Here is a 24359-nt window from a genome sequence, read left to right as displayed (position 1 = left end):
CAGCAACTTTGATGTGTGTCGCTTGAATTTCCAGCATCTGCAGAATTCCTCGTGTTTGCGTATTACACCTGAGTGAGTTTTGTTGAGAAGCTGCATAGCTACAGGCGAGAAACTTCGGAGATGATGTGTAGTCCTGGTGGTGATGGATTTGCAGTGTCTCCCTGCTGGCAATTTGGTGAATAGGTGACTGTGATGGTGGGTGGAGTCAGCAGTAGTTGTTTCAGCTCTTTCCTTTGCTCTGGCGATGAATAGGTCTGTTCATGTTGTTAGCTGACAGCCAATGATCTTCTCCAGTGAGTGGACCACTTGCTGTGAGCTGGACCTGGAGCGGGAAACCAAACGGTGATGGAGGTGGTCACAACACTCTCAGTGATGGCTGAGTGAAAATTCATCAGGACACGCTCTGAGACGCTAAGTTTCCCAAGCTGGTGTAGGAACAACAATCTCTGCTGGACTCTCCAAGTGAAGAACATAACATTGGTAATGGTAGTCCCAGGGATTTGAATGGCTTGGCCAGACACAGACACCATTAATTTCCAATGTGGTAGGGGGTGCTGTCAGGTAGAGGCTTGTCGGCAAAGTCAATCCTCATTTCCACTGTCTTGATAGCATTAAGTTTCAAGTTGTTATGAGCACACCATGCTGCAGGATTGTCTACCTCTCTTCAAGAGAGGTCACATCATTATTCGAGATGAAACCAACCACTGTCATGGATAAATGTGAGGTTATCCACTTTGGTGGCAAAAACAGGAAAACAGATTATTATCTGAATGGTGGCTGATTAGGAAAAGGGGAGGTGCAACGAGACCTGGGTGTCATTATACACCAGTCATTGAAAGTGGGCATGCAGGTACAGCAGGCGGTGAAAAAGGCGAATGGTATGCTGGCATTTATAGCGAGAGGATTCGAGTACAGGAGCAGGGAGGTACTACTGCAGTTGTACAAGGCCTTGGTGAGACCACACTTGGAGTATTATGTGCAGTTTTGGTCCCCTAATCTGAGGAAAGACATCCTTGCCATAGAGGGAGTACAAAGAAGGTTCACCAGATTGATTCCTGGGATGGCAGGACTTACATATGATGAAAGACTGGATCGACTAGGCTTATATTCGTTGGAATTTAGAAGATTGAGGGGGGATCTTATTGAAACGTATAAAATCCTAAAGGGATTGGACAGGCTAGATGCAGGAAGATTGTTCCCGACGTTGGGGAAGTCCAGAACGAGGGGTCACAGTTTGAGGATAAAGGGGAAGCCTTTTAGGACCGAGATTAGGAAAAACTTCTTCACACAGAGAGTGGTGAATCTGTGGAATTCTCTGCCACAGGAAACAGTTGAGGCCAGTTCATTGGCTATATTTAAGAGGGAGTTGGATATGGTCCTTGTGGCTAAAGGGATCAGGGGGTATGGAGGGAAGGCTGGTACAGGGTTCTGAGTTGGATGATCAGCCGTGATCATACTGAATGGTGGTGCAGGCTCGAAGGGCCTAATGGCCTACTCCTTCACCTATTTTCTATGTTTCTATGTCATCCACGGACTTAGAGATTTTAATGGATTTCTCTGTGGAGGTATAGTTATTTTTAAAAAGTAAGAACAGGAGGGGTGAAAGAACACAGTCCTGGGGAGAGCCTGTGCTTATAGACAAGTAGGAACCCAGCCTTGCATACTGCTTCCTTCCTGTCACAAAGTTTGCAATCCACTGACAGATTCGGTAGGGTATGGCTAGCTATGGAGCAACTCCAGAATAATAGAATGAAACAAAATTAGTGAAGATGGGTCCTGGGTGATCAGTAGACTGAAGGGTTTCTGTGCTGTGTGACTCTGTTGAAATCTCACTCCAGCAAAGTTAGTTCCCGGCATGAGTAAACACATCCAGAATCGCACTGAGGCAGTGTTGCCTAGCCAGAGGGGTGCTTCTGATGAGTTATTTAACTGAGGGTACACATGCTCTTTGAAGTGGATGTACAAAAACCATGAGACCATGTTGAAGGGCAGCGGGAATTACTGCAGTCCACATCACTGAAGCTTCCCTGAAGAATTCCATGCTGTGCTTTGTGGCACTTTGCTGTGCGTGGTTTGGCTGTGTTTCCTGCATTACAACAGTGGCCACGCTTCAGAGTAACTTCATTGACTGTAAAGTGCTCAGAGATGGTATAAGGTGCTTTATGAAAGATTTTGTTTCCTCCTTCTGTTTGTCATGCTTTTGACAGATATGATTCAAACAGATCAAGCTGGTGGTTGTGGGAGAGAGGGACAGCATTTGCTTGATGCAGTGGTTTTGGCTTTGTAAGAAGAGCCAACTGTAAGAAGAGCCTCATTGTGATTGCATGAAGTTATGCTAATCCTGTTTTAAATAGACGGGTCACCTTCCTGACCCCAGTCCAGTTAGTTTCTTTCTAATGTCGTAGGGGATTAAGTAGAAGCTTCATTAGTAACTTAATGGGGGTTCCTCAGCCTTCCATTTTATGGAAGTTACCTAGAATGTAAAGTACAGCACGTTACACTTAACTACATTTCATATCTGCTGTATAGTTCTCTGCAATGCAGAGTGCAGAGCACAGAGGCACATCCCATGTGGGCCAACTCCCTTTCCCCTTCTGTTCAATTTATGAGGAAACCCTCCTGCTCCAGTGACTACCCTAGTTTCCCTTCATTGCATTGATAAACCTCACCTCAACCTCACCCAGTGACCCTGAGTTTCACTTTCCAGGCTCTGGTTTCTACCAAAGCTGATTCATTGCTGACTTGGGGCCCTAGTTTTGATTTCTCTCCACAAGTAGAAATCTCAAAGTCCAGCTCACTGCTAGTTTCAAAGGTCTCTGTCAGGTAAATTGATTTATTATTGTCATATATACTGAGATGCATGAAAACTTGTCTTGCACATTGTCCATACAGACCAATCCATTGGGATAGTGCAAAGTAAAATACTGACAAAGTGCAGAATAAAGTGTTAGTCTTCTCTCATCCATCTTTTCTTGAGTTATTTTGTCTCAAGCCATCAATTGTGGAGTTATTCTTGCACATTTTTTTCCACATTTCATCAGCTGAAGCTTTATAAGGCATCGGTCAGACCACACTTGGAGTGTTGTGAGCAGTTTTGGCCCTCTTGTCTCAGAAAAGATATGCTGGGATTGGAGAGGGTCCAGAGGATGTTGACGACAATGATCCCAAAAATGAAAGGGTTAACATATGAGGTGAATTTGTTTGATGCCTCTGGGCCTGTGTTTGTTGGGGTTTAGAAGAATCAGGAGGGGATCTTACTGAAACTAATCAATTATTATAAGGCCTTGATGGAATGGATGTGGGGAGGAAGGTTCCAGTAGTGGGGTCTAGGGCCAGAGGCACAGTGTCAGAATACAAGGGCATCCCTTTGGAACAGAGATAAGGAGGAATTTATTTAGCCAGAGGGTGGTGAATCTGTGGAATTCATTGCCACAGACAGCTGTGGAGGCCAAGTCATTGGGTATATTTAAAATGAAGATTGATAGGCCCATTTTTAATAAGGGTGTCAAAGGTTATAAGGAGAAGGCAGAAGAATGAGTTGGAGAAGGATAATAAATCAGTCATGATGAAGTGGTGGAGCAGACTCGATGGGCTGAATAGCCCAATACTGCTCCTTTGTCTTATCGTCATTGGAAGTGGTTAGGTGGAGCTTTTGGGGTTCTCTCCTGGTGGGAGTGGTTGCAGGCTTATTGGAGATACTTGATCTTGAGATGTTTGGTATAGGAAATGAGGTGAACACATTTTTACTGGCAAGAAGGTTGGGAACTAGAGCACACAAGTTTGAGATGATTGGCGAAAGAAGCATAAGATATTATTGACTTGAGTGATTTGAGATGTGGAATACACAGCTTTGAAAGATGGGGAAAATAGATTTGGCTGCTTAATTAAATGTACCCAGATGGCCAACTTTGCAAGATTATGGAGCAATAGAAAGGAAGTAGCTACCAGCACTAGTAAGATGGGTCAAGTGGCCTGCTAGAGTTATACAGCATGAAAAACTGCCCTTCTACCTATCTTGTACATGTTAATTGCATTTGGCCCATATCCCGCCAGACCTTCCTGTCCATGTACTAATGCAAATGTCTTTTAAGCATTGTAATTGCACCTGTCTCTGCTACCTGCATACAGTCCACGCCATACTTGTGTAGATAAAAACTGCCTCTTAAATATTTTTTAAATCTTCCCCTTCTCGCTTTAAACCTATGGCCTCTAGCTTTGGGCTCTCCTACACTGGGACAAAAATTATGACTCTTTATGCGTTGTATAATTTAAAAATACCTCTATAAAGTCACCTCTTGGCCTCCTTCGCTCCAAAGAGATCAGTCTGGACCACCCAATCTCTCCTAACTGGAGCGCTGAGGTGTATTTTTGGGGAGTCTTTGGACTGCAGGAGTCCTCATCTGAAAATCCAGCTGGAAAAAGACCTGCGCAAGAGATTACGGATGCTGGGATCTGGAGCAAGAAACAAATTGCTGGAAGAACTGTGCAGGTCAAGCAGTATCTGCGAAGACAGAGGGATGGTTGATGTTTCAGGGTGAGAGGCTGCATCAGGATAACTTCGGTTTTACACTTGATAGCTAGACACCAGTAATGAATCCTTGCTGGTGACTGTGCCCTGAACTGCATTAGCTCTGGAAACCCATTTCATTCCCTCTCCAATCTCCCTGCCTCATTCCTCGCTTTTATATGATACTCTCCTACCTAGCCAAGCCTCATGTCTCCTTGCAGAGTCCGCTGTCAAATCATATTCATTGGTTTACTCTGGATTCCAACAGGATGAAATTTATCCGACCGTTTTAAACACCTGTTAGACCAGCCTAACTATTTCTATTTGAGGGAATATAAAACTAGTATGTACCATGTGTTGTCATTAATAATCCCATTAACGGACGGGTCATGTTTGTTTGATGAGGGGTTTGTTGCTCAGGCAGACATTTTTCTACTCATCCAGCAAGGGATAAGTGCTGCTTGTCAGTGGTCATACAGAATGGGGCGGTCAGAGTGTGGGACAATTGTGTAGAAGGGTGGTATGGGGGTGGGGGGAAGGAGATGAACAAAATGTGGGGACTAAAGGCTCTGAGGCAGGAAGATGGTGTTGGTAAGGTTCATCCTGGCCTGTTGACAATAAGAGCCAGCCATGTTAACTCCTGGGCCCAGCTCCAACTCAAAATGGCTTCCACTGGTTATTTTTCTGATTAACAGAGGGCTTGAGCAGGAAGTGTATGGAGCCATAAAGAACCATATTATACTTCTAATAAGGTAATTTTCATTTAAAAAGTGTAAAACGTATATGGAGATTCTGGCAAGACAGTGAAATGGCACTTGTGAAGAGTATGAAGATCTCATCAAGCCCTGACTTTTACATCTGAACGAGGTCCTTGTGAACTATCGACAGTCTCTGTAAAGTGGAAAAGATTGCTAAATAAATTCAGTGTCTTTGGAGAGAGAACCAGCGATAAAATTCAGGCCAGGGGTTATAGATAGGGATAGTGGAGTTTCCCCCAGTGTTGGGGCCAATGTTTATCTTTAATCTGACATAAATGAAACAAGGTGTCTGGACATTATCACACTGCTGCTTTTTAAAACTTGCTGCGTGTAGGAGGCAGATGTGATGCCTATGGTAGTTGACTTCTTTTGGAAGTCCAATAAAACAGATCATCTGCTATCCCAAGGATTTGCCATTTGGCATCTGAGTGCTCTGGTTTCCTCCCGCATTCCAAAAAAGTCACATTGGTCACATGGGTGTGAATGTTTGGGCCAGAAGGGCCTGTACTGTGCAGTATCCCTGAAAATAAATTTAAACATACAGTGGCAGAGCTGGAGCTGTTGCCCCTCTCTCTTCCCAATGATGTCAATTAGAATAATTCACTTCAAATGTTAGAGAGACACTTGGTCCCTTTCCTAAAGGAAAATACTGATAAATGGTTAATGATTTGCCAGTTTAACCTAATTGTCTTTCTTAAAATGCTGAATACTAGGCATTAGTTTTGAAGCAATGTGTATTTGGATCTTTTTTAGGCTAATTGGGACTGCCTACTTACACAAGAAAACATAGCACAAGGCTCCTTAAGCCTGCAGCACCATTCAGTATGAACATGGTTGCTCTATGCTGGTCTCACCTTCTCTCCTGTACCAGATCTCCATAGCCCTTTATTCCTTGTCTGCCTCCACCTAAGTATTTCCAATGACCTGGCCTCCACCACCCCAGGTCAGAGGATTCAAGAGACTCCTTGCCCTCTGAGAGAAGAAATGTCTATGCATCTAATTTTTAAATGACCGTCCCCTGGTTTGAGTTTCTGGTGAAAGCAGCTCTCTTCTTCCCCTATCAGAATCCTCTTACTGAAGTGCTTTAACTCTCACTGCCCCACACCATCCGTTTGCCAGGTTTTTTGCCCAGTCAATCTATCCCATTGCAGACTTGGCCTTCCACCTGTTTCAATGTCATTGGCAAACTTAAAACCCTTGTATTTTATTCCCTCTTCCAGGTCATTAACATAAATAGTAAACAGTTGGGAAGGAAGAACCATTTGCTGGGAAATGCCACAAATTACATCCCTATTCCATTACAATGGACACTTTTATTCCAACTCTTTATTTTCTATGTGAAAACCAGTTTTCAAACTGGATAACACACTTCCTCCGAAATCTTGGATCATTATTGCACCAGCGTCTTTTGTGGCACCATTTGGAAATCTAAAAACATTACCTCTATACACGCAGTGGCCACTTTATTAGGTGCACAAGTGGAAATGTCCCTGGGACACTGAGGAATAAATATGCAGGTAGATTAGGAAAAGGTGGGAAAAAACAATGGGGTCAACTTCGCCAATATAGACTGGGACCTCCATGGTGGGGCAGAAATTGTTAGGTGCACCTAGGAGGGTTTCTTAAATCGGTAGGTAGATTGTGCAGCGAGAGGAGGGGTTGTACTGAACTTGGTGTTGGAAAATGAGCCTGGCCAGGTGACCGATCTTTCAATGGGAGAACATTTAAGGAACAGTGGCCAAAACTCCTTAAGTTTAAGATTGCTATATGATAAGGTTAAATATAGACCTTGCAGGAAAGTGTTAAATTGGAGCAAATCACAATATAATGCAGGAACTATGGAGAATTCATTGGGAACAGCTATTCTTGGGCAAGTCCACATCTGACATTTGAAGGGTGAAGACCTCCTGTACAGTGTACAGAGAAGGTGAGGGAATCTTGGATGTTGAGAGTGAGTTGGTGAATTTAGTCAGGAAAGAGGAAACGTACATAACGTTTAGGAAACTACAATCAAATGGAGCCCTTGAGGATTATAAAGAAGCCAGAAAAGAAGAGGGAATTAGGAAATCCAGTATGGACTATGAAAAGACGTTGGCAAGTAGGATTAAAGAGAATCCTGAGGGATTCTATACAGACATCAAGAGCAAGAGGGTAACTAAGGATCAAGTAGAACCACACAAGGATAGAGGAGGAGACATGTTCTTGAAGGCAGAGGGTGAGGGTGAGCTAAGTTCTTTGTGTCTGCATTTATCAATGGAGGATAGTGAAATCAGATGTGTAATGTGCTAATGAGTTAGGGCATTTTGAAATGAAGAAGGAAGTTGTGTAGGTCTGCTTAAAAACAAATTAAAGAGGTTAAGTTCCTGGGGTGTGATTGTATATATACCCTGGTTGTTGAGAGAGGTAGGAGATGAGATTGCTTGGGTCCTGACCAAGGTCTTTGTGTCCTTTAGCTACCGGCAACATCCTGAAGGACCAGCAAGTAGTTAATGTTGTTGTATTATTCAAGAAAGGAAAGGGGGATAATCCTGAAAACTATGGTCTAGTGAGTCCCACAGCAGTGGTAGAGAAGTTGTTGTAGCATTGTGTGGGGTAAGTTGTGTTCGAGGAAGTAATAAAAATGATTAATGAAGGTAGAGCAATGGATATTGTCAAGATGGATTTTAGTAATGTGTTTGACTACATCACAGAAAGAGAGCCTTTAGTCCATGGCAGCCTGGTCTTCTGCCTAGTTCCATCTACCTGCACCTGGACCGTAGCTTTCCTCACATCTACCACTTTAGCTGACAGTTCGTTCTGCACTCACACTACCCTTTGAGTGATAATTCCGTGTACCGTATCACTACAAGATGTCCCCTCATTCTCTTGCGCTCCACTGAATTAAGTCCTAAACTATTCAATCTTTGTCTATAGCTCGGGTCACTTCAAGTCTCAGAAAAATCCTTGTTAATTTTCTCCGCACTTTCGAGCTTATTGGTGTCTTTCCTGTAAGTATGTGATCATAAATGCGCACATTTCACTAAACTTTGCCTCACCAATGTCTTCTACAACTTCAGCTTAGCATCCCAACTCCTGTACTCAGTGCCTTAGCTCCTGTAACCAGGGTCCCTCATGGTAAGCTCATCCAGAAGATCGGCATGCATGTGATCCATAGTGACTTGTATGTTTGATTTGGAATTGGCTTGCCGGTAGAAGACAGAGTATTCTGGTTGGAGGTCTGTGACCAGTGGTGTACCACAGGGATCCATACTAAAACCTTTGCTGTTTGTGATATTTATGACTTGGATAAAAGTATAAATCGTGGGTTAGTAAGTTTGCAGATGATTAAAAGATTGGTGTTGTGGATAGCATTGAATATTGCCCCAGGATACCGTGGGATATAGATTAGTTGCAGATGTGCATGGAGAAATGGCACTTGAAGCTTAATTTAGTAAATGTGACGTTTTGCAATTTGGGATATCAAATATAGAAGGACAGTTCACTGTTACTAGAACGATCCTTAACTGTGTTGATGTACTGAGGGATCTTGGGGTCCAAGACCAGAGCTCTCTGAAAGTGGTTGATAGGGTGGTAAAGAAGGCATGTGGGCTACTTGTCTTTACCAGTCGAGGTATTGAGTTCAAGGGTTGAGAAGTTATGTTGCAGCTTTGTGAAACTCCTGTTAGGCTACATCCAGAGCATTGAGTTCAATTCTGAAGGCACAGAAGAGGTTTACCAGGATGCTGCCTGGATCAGATGACGTGTGCTATGATGAGAGGTTGGACAAATTTTGTTTGTCTTTCCTGGACTAGGGGAGGCTGTGAGGACACGTGTTAGAAGTTTATAAAATTATGAGAGGCATAAATAGAGTTGACAACTGGTATCTTTTTCCTAGGGTCAAAAATTTTAATACTTGAGCGCATGTATTTAAGGTTAGAGGAGGTAAGTTCAAATGAGATGTGAGGGGTAAGTTTTTATTATACAAATTTGTGGAGTACACTCGGGGATGGTGATGAAGTCAAGTACAATACAGGTAGTTAAGAGGCTCTTAGATTGGCACACAAATGTGCAAAGAATGGAAGGATATGTCCTTCTGACTGAACAAGGGATTAGTTTTTAAATTTCTAATTTAATTAGTTCAGCACAACATTGTGGGCCAAAGGGCCTGTTTCGTGCTGTACTGTTCTATGTTTTAGGGATTTACATGATTGTCCAGAAGCACACAGCCTCAGGAGGAGCCCTAGCAACTCAGCTGTAGAAGAACTGTTGTGTAATGATTGACAGATAAATGAAGGTTGGTATGAAGACACTGGAGCTTAGTAACCAAGAAAGCCTTTGACAGAGGATTTCATGCCTAAGCCAGTTTCCAAATAAAGCCCATCGAAATGGAATATGGATCAAAGGTCCCATTCTTGATCTCCTATAAAATGAATTTTATTCTCTTTTAAACAAACGGTTTCTGTTACTGTAACCTCTGTGTTACTGCCTAAGTAATTATAACAATCACCTCCCATTCTGCATTCAGAAGCAGTCAAAGCTGCTCAGTGGCGTCATCCAAATCAAGTGATCTTGTCTCTCTCTCCGTCTCTCTCTCTCTCCGTCTCTCTCTCCCTCCGTCTCTCTCTCCCTCCGTCTCTCTCTCTCTGTCTCATCTCCTTCTGTGTCACACTGTCTCTCTCTTGCACTCTCTCTGCATCTCTCTCTCTCCCCCCCCCCCCCAATCTGTGTCTGTCTGTCTCCCCATGACTCTCCCCTGTCTAGGTTAGTTACCTTCTTTGTGGTGAGCTGTCCCACAGTGAGCAGTTCTGTCATAGCCGAGGGTTCCAGTCCTGTGATCATACAGTTGAGTACAATGTTCAGGGAGTCCCTTCCGTTGCCAGCCTTGGCATCAGTACAATTCTCTCCAGCTCCACAAAGGGCAGCTCTGACCATGACTGTGAGTACAGTCCCATCCTATCTGCAGCCTTTGACGGCGTTAACCACCATATACACCTCCCTTGCCTTCCTTTTGTTGCTTCTCTCCTTGGCTGCCCAATGTATCTTCATGTGGCAGCCCTTCTGGCCTTGTGCTAACTCTAAAGTCTATCCTTTTAGGTCTCCTCGAGATAACACCATAAGACATAAGAATAGACTTTTGGCCCATGGAGTCTGCTCTGCCATTCAATCATGTCTGATCTGGTTTCTTTTCCCCCCTCCTCAGCCCCACTCCCTGGCCTTCTCCCCGTAACATTTGATGCCATGGCCAATCAAGAACCTATCAATCTCTGCTTTAAATACACTCAACGACCAGGCCTCCACAGCTCCCTGTGATAACAAATTACACAACTTCACTACCCTCTGGCGCAAGAAAATTTTCTGTTTCAAATGGACACCCCTCTATCCTGAGGCTGTGCCCTCTTTTCCTTGGCTCTCTCGTCATGGGAAACAGCCTTTCCACATCTGCACTGTCTAGGCCTTTCAACATTCAAAAGGTTTCAATGAGATCCCCCACTCCCCAATCCTTCTTAATTCTAGTAAGTACAGGCCCAGAGCTATCAAACGTTCCTCCTACGATAACTCTTTCATTCCTGGAATCATCCTTGTGAACCTCTTCTGAAACTTCTCCAATGCCAGCACATCTTTTCTTAAGAGCCCAAGACTCAAGCTGAGGCCTCAACAAGACCTTATAAAGCCTCAGCATTACATCCCTGCTCTTGTATTCCAGACCTCTTGAAATGAATGCTAACATTGCATTTGCCTTCCTCACCACTGATTCAAACTGCAAATTAACCTTTAGGGTGTTCTGCACAATGACTCCCAAGTCCTTTTGCAACTCAAATTCTTGGATTTTCTGCCCGTTTAGAAAATAGCCTGCACATTTATTTTTACCAAAGTGCATGACCAAGCATTTTTCAACATTGTATTTCATTTGCCACTTTCTTGCCGTTCTCCAAATCTGTTTAAGTCCTTCTGCAGCCTTCCCGTTTCCTCAACACTACCTGCCCTTCCACCAATCTTCATATCATCTGCAAACTTGTAAACAAAGACATCTAATCCATCATCTAAGTCACTGACATACTGCATAAGAAGAAGCGATCCCAACACTGACCCCTGCAGAACACCACCAGTCACTGACAGCCAACCGGAAAAGAATCCTTTTATTCCCACTCACTGCTTCCTACCACTCAGCCAATGGTCTTAGCATGTTAGTAATTTTCCTGTAATACCATGGGCTGTTAGCTTGGTAAGCAGCCTCATGTGTGGCACCTTGTCAAATTCCCCAGTACTTAAATGCCAACATTGCATTTGCCTTCTTTACCACAGGTTCAACCTGTAAATTAACCGTCTGGGAGTCTTGCACGAGGACTCCCAAGTCCCTCTACACCTCTGATATTTGAACCTTCTCCTCATTTAGATAATAGTCCATACTATTGTTCCTTTTACAAAAATGCATTATCGTACATTTCCCAACACTGTATTCCATCTGCCTTTTTCACCATTCCTTCAGTTTGTCTAAGTCCTTTCACAATCACATTACTTCCTCAGTACTACCTACCCTCCACCTATCTTCATATCATCTACAAACTTTGCCATAAAGCTATCAGTTCCATTACCTAAATCACTGACAAACAATTGTGAAAAGTAGTGCTTTACTACCGACCCCTGGGAATACCACTAGTCAGCAGCAGTCAACCAGAAAAGGCCCCCTTTATTCCCACTATTTGCCTCCTGTCTGTTAGCCATTTCTCTATCTGTTTCAGTATCTTTCCTGTAACGCCATAGGATTTTATCTTGTTATGCATCCTCATGTGTGGCACCTTATCAAAGGCCTGCTGAAAATCCAAGTAAATGACATCCACTGCCTCTCCTTTGTCACCATGCTTTTTACTTCCTTGGAAAAACTCACTCTACCTGCAAGTTAACCTTTAGAGTGTTCTGCACAAGTACTCCCAAGTCCCTCTGCATCTCAGATTTTTGGAATTTCTCCCCATTTAGAAACTAATCTGCACATTTATTTCTACTACCTAAGTACATGATCTTGCATTTTCCAACATTGTGTTTCATTTGCCACTTTCTTGCCCATTCTCCTAATGTCTAAGTCCTTCTGCAGCCTACCCATTTCCTCAACACTATCTGCCCCTCCACCAATCTTCATATCACCTGCAAACTCAGCAACAAAGCCATCTATTCCATCATCTAAATCATTGATATACAACATAAAGAGAAATACTCCCAACACTGACCCCTGCGGAACACCACTAGTCACTGGCAGCCGACCAGTAAAGGATCCTTTTATTCCCACTCGCTGCTTCCTACCAATCAGCCAATGCCTTAACTGTGTTAGTAACTTTCCTGTAGTACCATAGGCTCTTAACTTCTCAACAGCCTCACGTGTGCCATCTAGACAAACGGCTTCTGAAAATTCAAATATACAACATCCACTGCATCCCCTTTATCTATCCTACTTGTCATCTCAAAGAATTCCAACAGATTGGTCGGACAAGATTGTCATTAAGGAAACCATGCTGACTGTGTCCTATCTTGTCCTGTGTCACTAAGTACTCCATCACCTCATCCTTAACAATTGACTCCCAACATCTTCCCAACCACTGAGGACAGGCTAATTAGTCTATAATTTCCTTTCTGCTGCCTCCCTCCTTTCATAAAGAGTGGAGTGACATTTGCAATTTTTCAGTCCTCAGGAACCATGCCAGAGTCCAACAATTCTTGAAAGCTCATTGCTAACGCCTCCACAATCTCTACTGCTACCTCTTTCAGAACCCTAGGGCGCAGTTCATCTGGTCTGGGTGACATGTGTACCTTTAGGTCTTTCAGCTTTTTGAGCACCTTCTCTCTTGTAATAGTAACTGCACTCACTTCTCTTCCATCACATCTTCAACACCGGGCACACTGCTAGTGTCCTCCACAGTGAAGACTGATACAAAATACTCATTTAGTTCATCTGCCATTTCCTTGTCCCCCATTATTATTTCTCCAGCCTCATTTTCTAGCAGTCCTATATCCATTCTCATTTCTACTTGAAACAGCCTTTTCTATCCACCTTGATATTGCTTGCTAGCTTGCTTTCATATTTTCCATCCTAACAATTCTTTTAGTTGCTCTCTGTAGGTTTTTTTAAAGCTTCCCAATTCTCTATCTTCCTGCTAATTTTTGCTTTGTTGTATGCCCTCTCTTTTGTTTTTACATTAGCTTTGACATCTTTGTCAGCTAGATTGTACTATTGTGCCATTTGAGTACTTCTTTGTTTTTGGAATACATCTATTCTGCATCTTCCTCATTTTTCCCAGAAACTCAAGCCATTGCCTCTCTGCTGTCATCCCTGACAGCATCTTCTTCCGATTTAATTTGACTAACTCCTCTCTTGTACTACTGTAATTTCCTTTACTTCACTGAAATACTACTACATCAGATTTTACTTTCTCCCTATCAAATTTCAAGTTGAACTCAATCATATTGTGATCACTGTCTCCTAAGGGTTCTTTTACCTTAAGCTCCCTAATCATCTCCAGTTCATTACATCGCTCCCAATCCAGTATAGCTGACCTCCTAGTAGACTCAACGACAAGCTGCTCCAAAAAGCCACTCATAGGCATTCAACAAATTCACTTTCTTGAAATCTATTACCAATCTGGTATTCCCAATCTACCTTCATGTTGAAATCTCCCATGACTATCATAACATTGTCCTTTTGACACAACTTTTCTATTTTCCGTTCTAATCTGTGGTCCACATACCAGCTACTTTGGAGGCCTGTATATAACTGCCATCAGGGTCCTTTTACCCTTGAAGTTTCTTAACTCTACCCACAAGGATTCAACATCTTTTAATCCTATGTCACATCTTTCTACTGATTTGATGCCATTTTTTATCAGCAGAGCACACCACACCCCTCTGCCTACCTTCCTATCCCTCTGATACAAGGTGTAACCTTGGACATTCAGCTCCCAACTACAACGATCCTTCAACAACATCATACCCGATAATCTGTCATAGTGCAATGAGATCATTCACTTTATTTCTTATACAGGTACTCTGTGCATTGAGAAATAACACTTTGAATACTGTATTTGCTACCCTTTTTGATTCTGTATCCCTAATGCACTGACACTCACATTGCTGGCTGCAATTTTGTCCTGGCATCTGCTTGTCCTTCCTGACAGTCTGACTGCATGCTATCTTTGCTTTTTTACTATCCGTAACCTGAGTGCCTTCACTCTGGTTCCCATCCCCCTAACAAACTAGTTTAAACCCTCCCCAACAGCTCTAATGAACTTGCCCACAGAATATTGGTCCTCCTCAGGTTCAGGTGCAACCTGTCTCTTTTGTGCAGGTCATACCCCTCCTAGAAGCGATCCCAATGATTCAAGAACCTAAAGATCTGGGCCCTGCACCAACTTCTCAACCACGCGTTAATCTGCCAAATCATCCTGTTTCTACCCTCACTGGCGCATGGCATGGTTAACAATCCAGAAGTTGCTACTCTGGAGGTCCTGCTTCTCAGCTTTCTGTCTAGCTCTCTAAATTTTCTCTTCAGGACCTCTTTGCTTTTCCTTCCTATGTCACTGTTACCAATATGTACCAAGACAAATGGCTACTCCCCCCACCCACCAAAAAAATGCAATGGATGTGATCTGAGACGTCCCTGACCCCGGCACTAGGGAGGCAACGTACTGTCTGGGTGTCCTGTTCACATCCACAATCTCCTGCCTGTTCCCCTTACTATTGAGTACCCTGTCACTAGCATTCCTCCCTTCTCCCTCTTTCCCTTCTGCAGTAACTGCCTATTCACTGTCCTGTTTCTTCTCGTGACAGTCACCGAGCTACTCACCTCCTGCAACTTAGGGTCACTACTTCCCTGTAACTCTGATCGATTATCTCCTCACTCTCCCGTACAAGCCGAAGGTCATCCAGCTGCTGCTCCAGATCCCTAACATGGACTTCAAGGAGCTGCAGCTGGATGCACTTCATGCAGATGTAGTTCCCTCGGAGACTCTGGGTCTCTCAGGACTCTAACATCCAGCATGTAGAAAACACAATAGCCATTGAAACTACACTGAGTATCCCGACGCAGTAAGAAAAAAGAGAAACTTAAAAGAGACTTGCCCAAAGCTGACGCCTCGTCCGAGCTAAAGCCTCCTCAAAGCCTGACACCCCCACTCTCACCACTGGCCCACTTCCAACAATGGCCGCTCTGCTTGTCCCTTTTGTACTTTTATTTACTCCTCCCTGTGCTGCTCCCGCCGCTGATTGAGACACCGTAATGACACAGAATGCCCAGCGGCACCACACTGATGGTAGATCATAGGTGAAATGAGCTGGGGGGCCTGTTTCTGTGCTGTATAACTCTGTGACAAGCTAATGAGAGTGTGAACTCTCCATCACTTCCCTTGAACCCTCTGATCCTGGAAGATCTAAATCTTTGTCCTCCTGTAACCTGCTTCCATCTGAGCAGGGGCAATCCTGATAGGCCTTACGTTGAACTTTGAACCGTGCACTGAAAAAAAACAACTTTCTCCTCTGCAGAGCCATCCATCTCCAGCTCTGCCTCGCCTCATCGGTCTGCCCCTAGCTGTGTCACCTCCCTGTGCTGACTCCCACTCCCAATTCGCAGTGGCTCAGGCCTCTACCTGCTGCGTTTGAAGGATCAGTTCTTCCTAAGGCTGGCTGCCCTGAATGTAATGCATGGCATCCCCTTCATCCACCGTCTTCCCTGACTCTAGGCCTTGTTTCAGCTTTCCATTCAGTGTAAATCACCCTCCCCTCCCCGTAGCCTTGACCCTCCCTTTGCCGAACCTTCTCCAGCCTCAACCCTCATCCATCCCTGCTCCTGGCCTGTAATGCTGTTGGATCCCGACGTTTTTGTGATCCAGAGGTTCTTCGGATGTCAAGAATGAGGCATAAACCTTGTTGCATATGATCATTTTATTAAATGTTACAAGAAGGGAAAACAAACAGGAAAGGAAATGAGAGGACAGAGAAAAGAAAAAAAGGAAAAATGTAGTTGTGATTGTTTCATACTCAGACTGGAGATGGAAATTCCAGTGAAAGCAGTTCTGTTTTTTCGGCATCTACAGAATCTTTTGTGTTTATGATAACTAGTACAGGTTATGAAAGCTCGGGAAAAGGTTGTGAAACCCAGGAGAACTGTTTGACAGGAATATTGATCAGTGAAGAGCAATGGTTTAGGGATAAGATATCAAACTTCCTGTGATCCCACAGATAGAGATGGCCAGCAGCTGGGTGGCATATCGTTGAAAATAATTGCCTGTCTGTAAAAGGCTTCACCCCTCCCTCAGCTGTACAAACTAAAGACAATTGTGCTCCAGTCAATGCTTCTCTTAGCAACTTTCAGCCCACTAGATTGGCATCAACCACAAAGCATCCATTTGCTACTCCCATTTTATTCTCCCCACATTACCATCAACTTTCCTCCCTGATCCCCCCTCCCCCCCCCCAGATTCTACCACTCACTTACACACGAAGGGGCAATTTCCAGCTGCCAGTTAACCTCACAGCCTGCTTGTCTTGGGATGTGGGAGGAAATGAGCAGCCAGAGGAGGCCAGCATGGTCACAGCAGGGATGTAGCAATTCCATACAGACTGCACCCAGTCCTGATCGAACCTGGGACCCAGGAGCCTTGAGGCAATAATGCCTCTGAGCTGCTCTTACGCAATTGGTTGTCCTGCCATTGGCATCGGTCCCTTCATTTGGACCCAAAGCTCAGGAATTCCGGAAAATTCTCCCCCTCTTCCCCCTTCTCTCCATCAGCCTCTGATTCTACAGAAGCCCACAGCTAGAAATAAGCCCTTCAGCCCACCAAGTCTGTTCACCTACCACCAACCAGCCTTTCTCCTCATCCAAGCCTCTGGCCTTGGTATCTCCTGCTATGGCTTTGGTATCAGAATTTGTTTGGGGACACTTCTGGGAACATCGAAACTAGTGTTGAGCAATCTGGCATTAAAAAGTTAAACACCCTCCTTTCTGTTCTCAGGAACGCCCATCATTTTAGGAACAGCTTCTTCCCTCTGCCATCAGGTTTCTGAATGGACGCTGAACCCATGTACACTACTTCACCATTTTTTAAAAATAGCCTTTTTTCAAAAAAATTGCACCTTGCACTGAACTGTTCCTGCAAGACAACAAATGTCGCGACCTGTGCCACTGATATTAAACCAGGTCTGATTCTGTTTCGTCTTTCTCCAGGTCACCAATGAGATTACACCGGTGTTGTCGTACTCCTACATGTCTGTGCTGGTGCCCATCTTCCTGCTGACGGACTACCTCCGCTATAAGCCGATGCTCATCCTGCAGAGCCTCAGCCACGTGGCCATCTGGCTCCTGCTGCTTTTTGGAACCACAGTGCTTCAGATGCAGTTCATGGAGTTCTTCTACGGGATCACCATGGCCGCCCGCGTCGCCTACTCCTCGTACATCTTCACCTTGGTCACGCCCAAGTCGTATCAGAAGGTGGCCAGCTACTCTCGCTCCTCTGTCCAGCTGGGCGTTTTCGTCAGCTCAGTGCTGGGCCAGCTCTTCGTCACGCTGGGAAACATGCCCTTCTGCACCATGAACTATATCTCCCTGGGCTGTGTGACCTTTGCCTTCACCCTGACCCTCTTCCTCAAGCGACCCAGGCGGACCATGTTCTTCAACAGGAAGGCCCTGGAAGCCAACGGGGCTGTCAAGTACGAGGTGGATGGCACGCAGCCGACCTCCATCATGCTGGTCAGCCAGAAACCCAAGGTTCACCGCAAGTGGGACTGGCGAGATTCGGCGCTAGTGAAGATGATGATGGAGCTCAAAAGTTAGTGAACCCTATTTTAAAGCTATCTTCCAAGAGATAGGAGATAACCTGCCACTCCCATCAATGCTGAGGGAGTGACACAATATTCCTTCAGATGGGTGCACTGTCTCATGGGGACTTTCCTATGTATCTAAGAGATCCGTTGGCACCATTCTGATCATTTCTGATTCCCAGGTGTCCTGTTGCCTTCCCAATTGCACATTCCCTGCTGGTCATCCTGTCCGTACATGGCCTCCCTCCACTAACTAGACAGCAGAAGCTAAAAGGAAGCTTAGCTTCACGGTTAGACCATAAGACATAGGAGCAGAAATGAGGCCATTTGGCCCATCAAGGCTGTTCCACCATTCAATCATGGTTGATCCTTTTACTTCTTCCCAGCCCCACTCCCCGGCCTTCACCCCATAACCTTTGATGCCATGTTGAATCAAGATCCTATCAAGTTCTGCCTTAAATATACCCAATAACTTGGCCTCCACAGCTGCCTGTGGTAATAAATTCCACGAATTCACCACCCTCTGGCTAAAGAAATTTCTCCACATCTGTCTTAAATGGATGCCCCTCTATCCTGAGGCTATGCCCTCTTGTCCTAGACTCCCCTATCATGGGAAACATCCTTTCCACATCTACTTTGTCTACGCCATTCAATATTTGAAAGGTTTCAATGAGATTTTCCCCTCATTCTTCTGAATTCCAGTGAATACAAACCCAGAGCCATCAAACATTCCTCGTATGATAACCCTTTCATTCCTGGAATCATCCTTGTGAACCTCCTCTGGACCCTCTCCAATGCCAGCACATCTTTTCTATGATAAGGAGCCCAAAACTGTTCACAATACTCAAGATGAGGTCTCACCCATGCCTCAGCTTCACGTCCCTGCTCTTGTATTCTAGACCACTTGAAATGAATGCTAACATGTCATTTGCCTTCCCCACCACCGACTCAACCTGCAAGTTAACCTTTAGAGTGTTCTGCACAAGGGCTCCCAAGTCCCTTTGCAACTCAGATTCTTGGATTTAAAAGCAAAAATAAATCAGCCATGATTGAATGGTGGAGCAGACTGGAGAGGCCAAATCGTCTAACTCTGCTCCTATGCGCTATAGTCAAATAATAAACCGTTGATTCTTTCCCCCCTTCATTCCCTCTCTTCCCTCTCTCATTTGATGTGAGCAATGTGTTCCTGATGATGATTAATATTTGTTAAAGCAGTCTCACAATGTTGAGGGAGGCTGTGTCCTTTCTAAACCTGATGTAGTGGGATACCTGGTCCATCCCTCAACTTGATTCTCATTCCTTGCTTTTGCTTCTCTTTGTGCAGATACTGTGCGATCTCACCGGTTGAAGTTGTGGTCCCTCTGGTGGATTTTTAACTCCTCTGGCTATTACCTGGTGGTCTACTATGTACAGATCCTCTGGGACAACATCTATCCATCTAGGGAAAACAGAGGCGTCTACAACGGAGGCGTGGATGCTGTTGCAACACTACTTAGTACGAAGGATTTTCACTTACTACTGGTTCCCTTCGGCTCTTGTGAATGATGTGTGAGGTTGAGTGACCGGAATGAGGTCCCTCTACCTGACGGCTCTGAGAAGGCTTTCCAATCAAAGGTTAAAAACCTGGTCAAGGTCTCCAACTTGAAGTGTTAGCTCTTTCTCTTCCCACAGGTGTGGCCTTTTCTGCTGCATTTTCTGCTTTTCAGATTTCAAAGCTCTGTAGCTATTTTGATTTTCACCAGCTTGCCAATTTCTCCCCCTTCCCTTCTCTTTACCTCCAGACAATTTTCCTTCTGGAATCCAGTCCCCTTTTGACAGTTACTCTGGAATCTGTTCCCCTCACTTGCTGAGGTGAGTCCTTGATCACAACTAGCTGCAGGAGCCAAAATGGTGAATAAGTGGTAGCATTTCTGCATAATCCATAATCTTCCATGATAAATTCTGCTGTGATTTTTTAAAAAAACATTACCGTGGTTTGCTGTGGCCGAAGGGTTTAAGGATAACATTAGATGCAAAATGACTGCTGTTAAACGGAGTTTAAGCTTGAGACGATAAATATGAACAAGGGTAGGCCATTCGGCCCCTTTTACGCACTGCTATTTAACATATTGCCTCAGTGCCGCCTTCCTGCACTAACTCAGACCCCTAATTCCCTTGACATCTGAAAATAGTTGACTGTTCATTTCTCTCCCTAGACAAATAGTACCTGAACCTCTGAGATCCTTCAGCTGTTCGTGTGTTGCTCTAAAAATCCTCATCTGTCCCGAAGACATTCAGTAACTGAGCTTCTTGGGTGGACAGATATTGCATAGGGCTTACCAGCATTCTTTTCTATCCTTTTCAGATTCTCCACTCTGCCCAAACTGATTTTGTTTACCTTTCTGTGATCAATTCCTTTATGTCAACACAACATCATATTTGTTAATATCAGGATCATTCCCTTTCTGTTTGACCCGTCTGCTTTGAAAATTAAGCATCCTGCAACACCTGGTTCCCAGCCTTGGTCACTTTGCCAACAGATGCCTGCGAAGGCCTGTAGGCTTCACCCATTTACTTCTATCTGAGCTATTAATTGGCCTATCTTGTGAATGTTTCATGCATTTAGATGAAGAGCCTTCAGTCTTGTCCTTTCACCCAGTTTTTCCTGTCCAGCTTCCAAATGGCACAGAAATCCTATGTTTGTCTGCTTTGCCTTTCTAGACATGCACTTTGTATCACTAGCAACACACAGAAAATGCTGGAGGAGCTTGGCAGGTCAGGCAGCATCTATGGAGTGGAATAAACAGTTAACATTTCAGACTGAGAATTTCAATCAGGACTATTTGTTTATTCCCCTCTGTCGGTGCTGCCTGACTTACTGAGTCCCTCCAGTATTTTGTGTGTGTGTTACTCAAGATTTCCAGCATCTGCAGGATCTCTCTTTATCATTGCCCATTTTGTTAACAGCTAAATTGTTTTGCCCTGGCTACCTTTCTAAATTTCTCACAACATTCAAATCTCCCAGCTATGGTAAGTTAAATCAATTAAACAGAGGGTAGTGAATCTGAGAATGAAGAGTATACTGACCAATACTAAACTAGGCATGACAACCCACCTCAGAATACTGAAATGTTATGTTTATCCAGTTACGTTACATGGCTCAGAATGTTGGACAATATCTAGTAACATGAGGAAACAAATTGTAGCAGCAGAGATGTGTTTTTTGAGGAGGATGCAAAGAATATCATGGACGAAACGAATATCTAACGAAGATGTCATGAACAGAGCAAACACAAAAAGAGAAATAATGTATGAGATCATGAAAAGGCAAGGTAACTTCATTGGACATGTGATTAGGAAAGAGGAGTTAGAATGCACGGTAATTATGGGAAAGATTGAAGGGAAGAAAGCAAGAGGAAGACAAATGGTGATGGAGACAGCAGCCAGAGAACTGGAAATGAATACCAATGAATTGATCCACTTGACCTGAAACAGGAGTGTGTGGGCCATGGCAGTCAGAGCTCAAACTGGGCACGGCACCTGATGATGATGATGATGATGATGAGTGAATCCATGGAATTTATTGCCACTGATGGCTGTGGAGGCAAAGTCAGTGGGTATATTTTGAACAAGGGTTGATGGGTCCTTGATTAGTAAGGGTGTCAAAAGTTACAGAGAGAAGTCAAGAGAATGGGGTTAAGAGGGATGATAAATCAGTCATGATCAAATAGTGGAACTGAATCAATCGGCTGAATGATCACAGTGAATGGCGGTGCTGGCTCGAGGGGCCGAATGGCCTACTCCTGCACCTATTGTCTGTTGAATGGCCTAATTCGTATGGTCACCAGGACAAATGGCTTAGTACAATTCCAGTGAAGCCTCTTCCAGTTTCCTCTTTCTTTATTCCAGTGCCCCATGAATTGAAACTCACTTTCACAGTCGTCTTTTAACCACGCAATCAAACCTCTAATTCTGTTGCCTGTGTCAATTCACCTGTGACTCACACAGTGATCTTTAGACATTTCATTTTGTGATTTTTGCTTTATAAATTGTGTGCTGGTTGCTCTTGTTCCTCAGCAGAACCTCCTTTTGTCTAATGCTGTTAGTTCACACATGGTGTGTTCTGCTTCATTCTTCTCCATTCTCAGGGAAATATCCTGACACTAGGCTGGCTCCTCAACCTATGGGAATAGTAGCTTTTAGTGACTGAGTTCCAATTCCTGCTGATCCATTTCACACCTCCATTTTGAATGGCCCTGAACAACAGTGGTGTCAGTCTCCTCTACAGTCTCTGCACTTTTCCTCACAGGGTACAGGCATTTTGTACCTGCTGGCCAATTTGAAGAACTGGGAGTCTTCCACCACCAACTTCATATCTGCCTCACGCATAGTCCAGTTGCTCTTGACTGCCCCATTCTACTGTACTGAACCTAAGGGTTGTGACTACCTCTTGGAACAAGTATCCAAGTAACTTTGCCTTTTGCCCACTGCGTTACAGTGCCCGCATCTTCGACTCGAGCTTGTGAACTCTGAGTTGAAATTCTGCAAATTGTGCATTCTCACTGCAGATGTAGTGATTATATTAGTTGCCACATGCTACACTTGAAACACCCCTCCCAGCCTGCCAAGCCTCTCTAGTTTGTTAATAAGTTACATTATCAAATGGCTAATTCTGCTTGTTACCTAGAATTTTATCTAATATGTAAATAAATGCAGTAGATTGAAACTTGGAGCAAATCCTTTCAAAATGAAGAAAACTGGAGTCTCATGGGACAGATTTACACAGATTCACCACCAAATTAGCTTTTTAAACCAAACATAAACAAGGTATTTTTAATCCTCTTGCTAAAGAACACTACTCCTTTGCCTGTGTCTCACTGCGGTTCCTTGTGCTCATAGACGCTGTTGACAGTGGCCACTGCAGACCACGCTAATAAACAACAGAATAGAAACATCTGGGATTTTTTTTAAAAGTGTGAGTAAATTAAAAAAAAAACTAACAGAGAGAACATAGAATGGGTGTAATCTACAGTAATATAAAATAGATTGCATGTGAGCATTTCGGTGACTGAAGTGAATGGTATGGTTAAAAGGTCAGCGCAACATTGTGGGCTGAAGGGCAGGTACTGTGTTGTAGCGTTCTATCTTCTATGTTCTATAATGGAGAATAATGGAATAGCATGGACATTATCAAATATGTCTGTCTTCACTGAAAAGGCCTTGAAGAATGAAAATACTGGGGTCCAAAGACAGTGGTGAACTTAAAAGGATTAAAATTCCTAATGAGCGAGTATTGGAGGAATTAATAAAACCAAAAGCTCTCAAATTCTCCAAACCTGACTTCTCCTATTCTAGGACCTTTGAAGATGGTCTCTACATTGATAGATTGTAAATGTATTTGTGATGAGCTTCCAAAATTCCCTGGATTCTCAAACAGCCAAGTGAATTATAACGTGGCAAACAGGAACAGAGATAGGGGAAAAGCTGGGAACCATGGGCTGGTTATTGATCAAGGTTGTTGGGAAAATGCTGGAATCTAACTATGTAGGAGTAGAGCACAGAGAAGGTAATCATTTGGCTAGGTAGAGTTTTTGGTAAATGTAATGGTTATTGAAGGGGGCAGCATGGTAGTGTAACAGTTATCACAACACTACTAGAGTGCCAGTGACCCTGACCCGCTTTCTGTAAGGAGTTTGTACCTTCTTCCTGTGACAGCGTGGGTGTCCTCCCACATTCCAAAGATGTGTGGATTGGTAGGTAAGCTGATCACCTGGGTGTGATTGGTTCATTGGGCTGTAAAGGCCTGTTACAATGTTGTTTCTCTAAATAATTAACCATCAGGGTAGAAAGGGAGGACAGTAGATATATCTGGTCTGACTGGGCTAATGTGGGTATTGATAGGGTATTGATGGAGTATCTGTCAGAAACCTCCAAATGGCTACTAAATTGGATGGTGGGCAGGGGAGGTGTGCCACAAGGATTAGTATTAGTGGGTTGACTGTCAAAATGTTTGCAACGTATCTGAGATTGCTAGAAGGGCAAGTCAGGAGAAGATGGGCAGACGTAGAGACATTAAGTCGTGGGCCAGAAAGCAGGAAATTGCATATAACCTGGAAAACCAAGGTAGGAAGAATATAAAAATGGGTGGCTAGAAATCAAAAAATGTTGATGTTCAGAGAGATTTGGATGACTGACATTAGACATAAAGATTAAATGGACAACAAGTAAAGGATGTATTGCAGGAGGCCTGGAAAGAAGAGTGAGGATGTCCAAAGTGATGCAGTCTCTGCTAAGGCCACACATTGGTGTTCGTACCAGAGAAAATATGTAGTGTCCTT

General features: G+C 43.9%; 1 protein-coding gene across 1 annotated transcript in view; it reads left to right on the top strand.

The window, feature by feature from the left end:
* The window catches only part of slc19a1 (solute carrier family 19 member 1), a 48467-nt gene that overhangs the window by 4812 nt on the left and 19296 nt on the right, over window positions 1-24359 (top strand). Inside the window, exons 2-3 of the mRNA XM_072262396.1 lie at window positions 17450-18050; window positions 19367-19537. Of these exons, the coding sequence (XP_072118497.1) occupies window positions 17450-18050; window positions 19367-19537 (772 nt within the window). The remainder of the gene's footprint in view (window positions 1-17449; window positions 18051-19366; window positions 19538-24359) is intronic.

The sequence above is a fragment of the Mobula birostris genome, chromosome 6, assembly GCF_030028105.1.
Source record: "Mobula birostris isolate sMobBir1 chromosome 6, sMobBir1.hap1, whole genome shotgun sequence".
Classification (NCBI taxonomy): domain Eukaryota; kingdom Metazoa; phylum Chordata; class Chondrichthyes; order Myliobatiformes; family Myliobatidae; genus Mobula; species Mobula birostris.
Note: the sequence above shows the minus strand (reverse complement) of the source record. Positions and strands in the feature narration are given on the sequence as shown.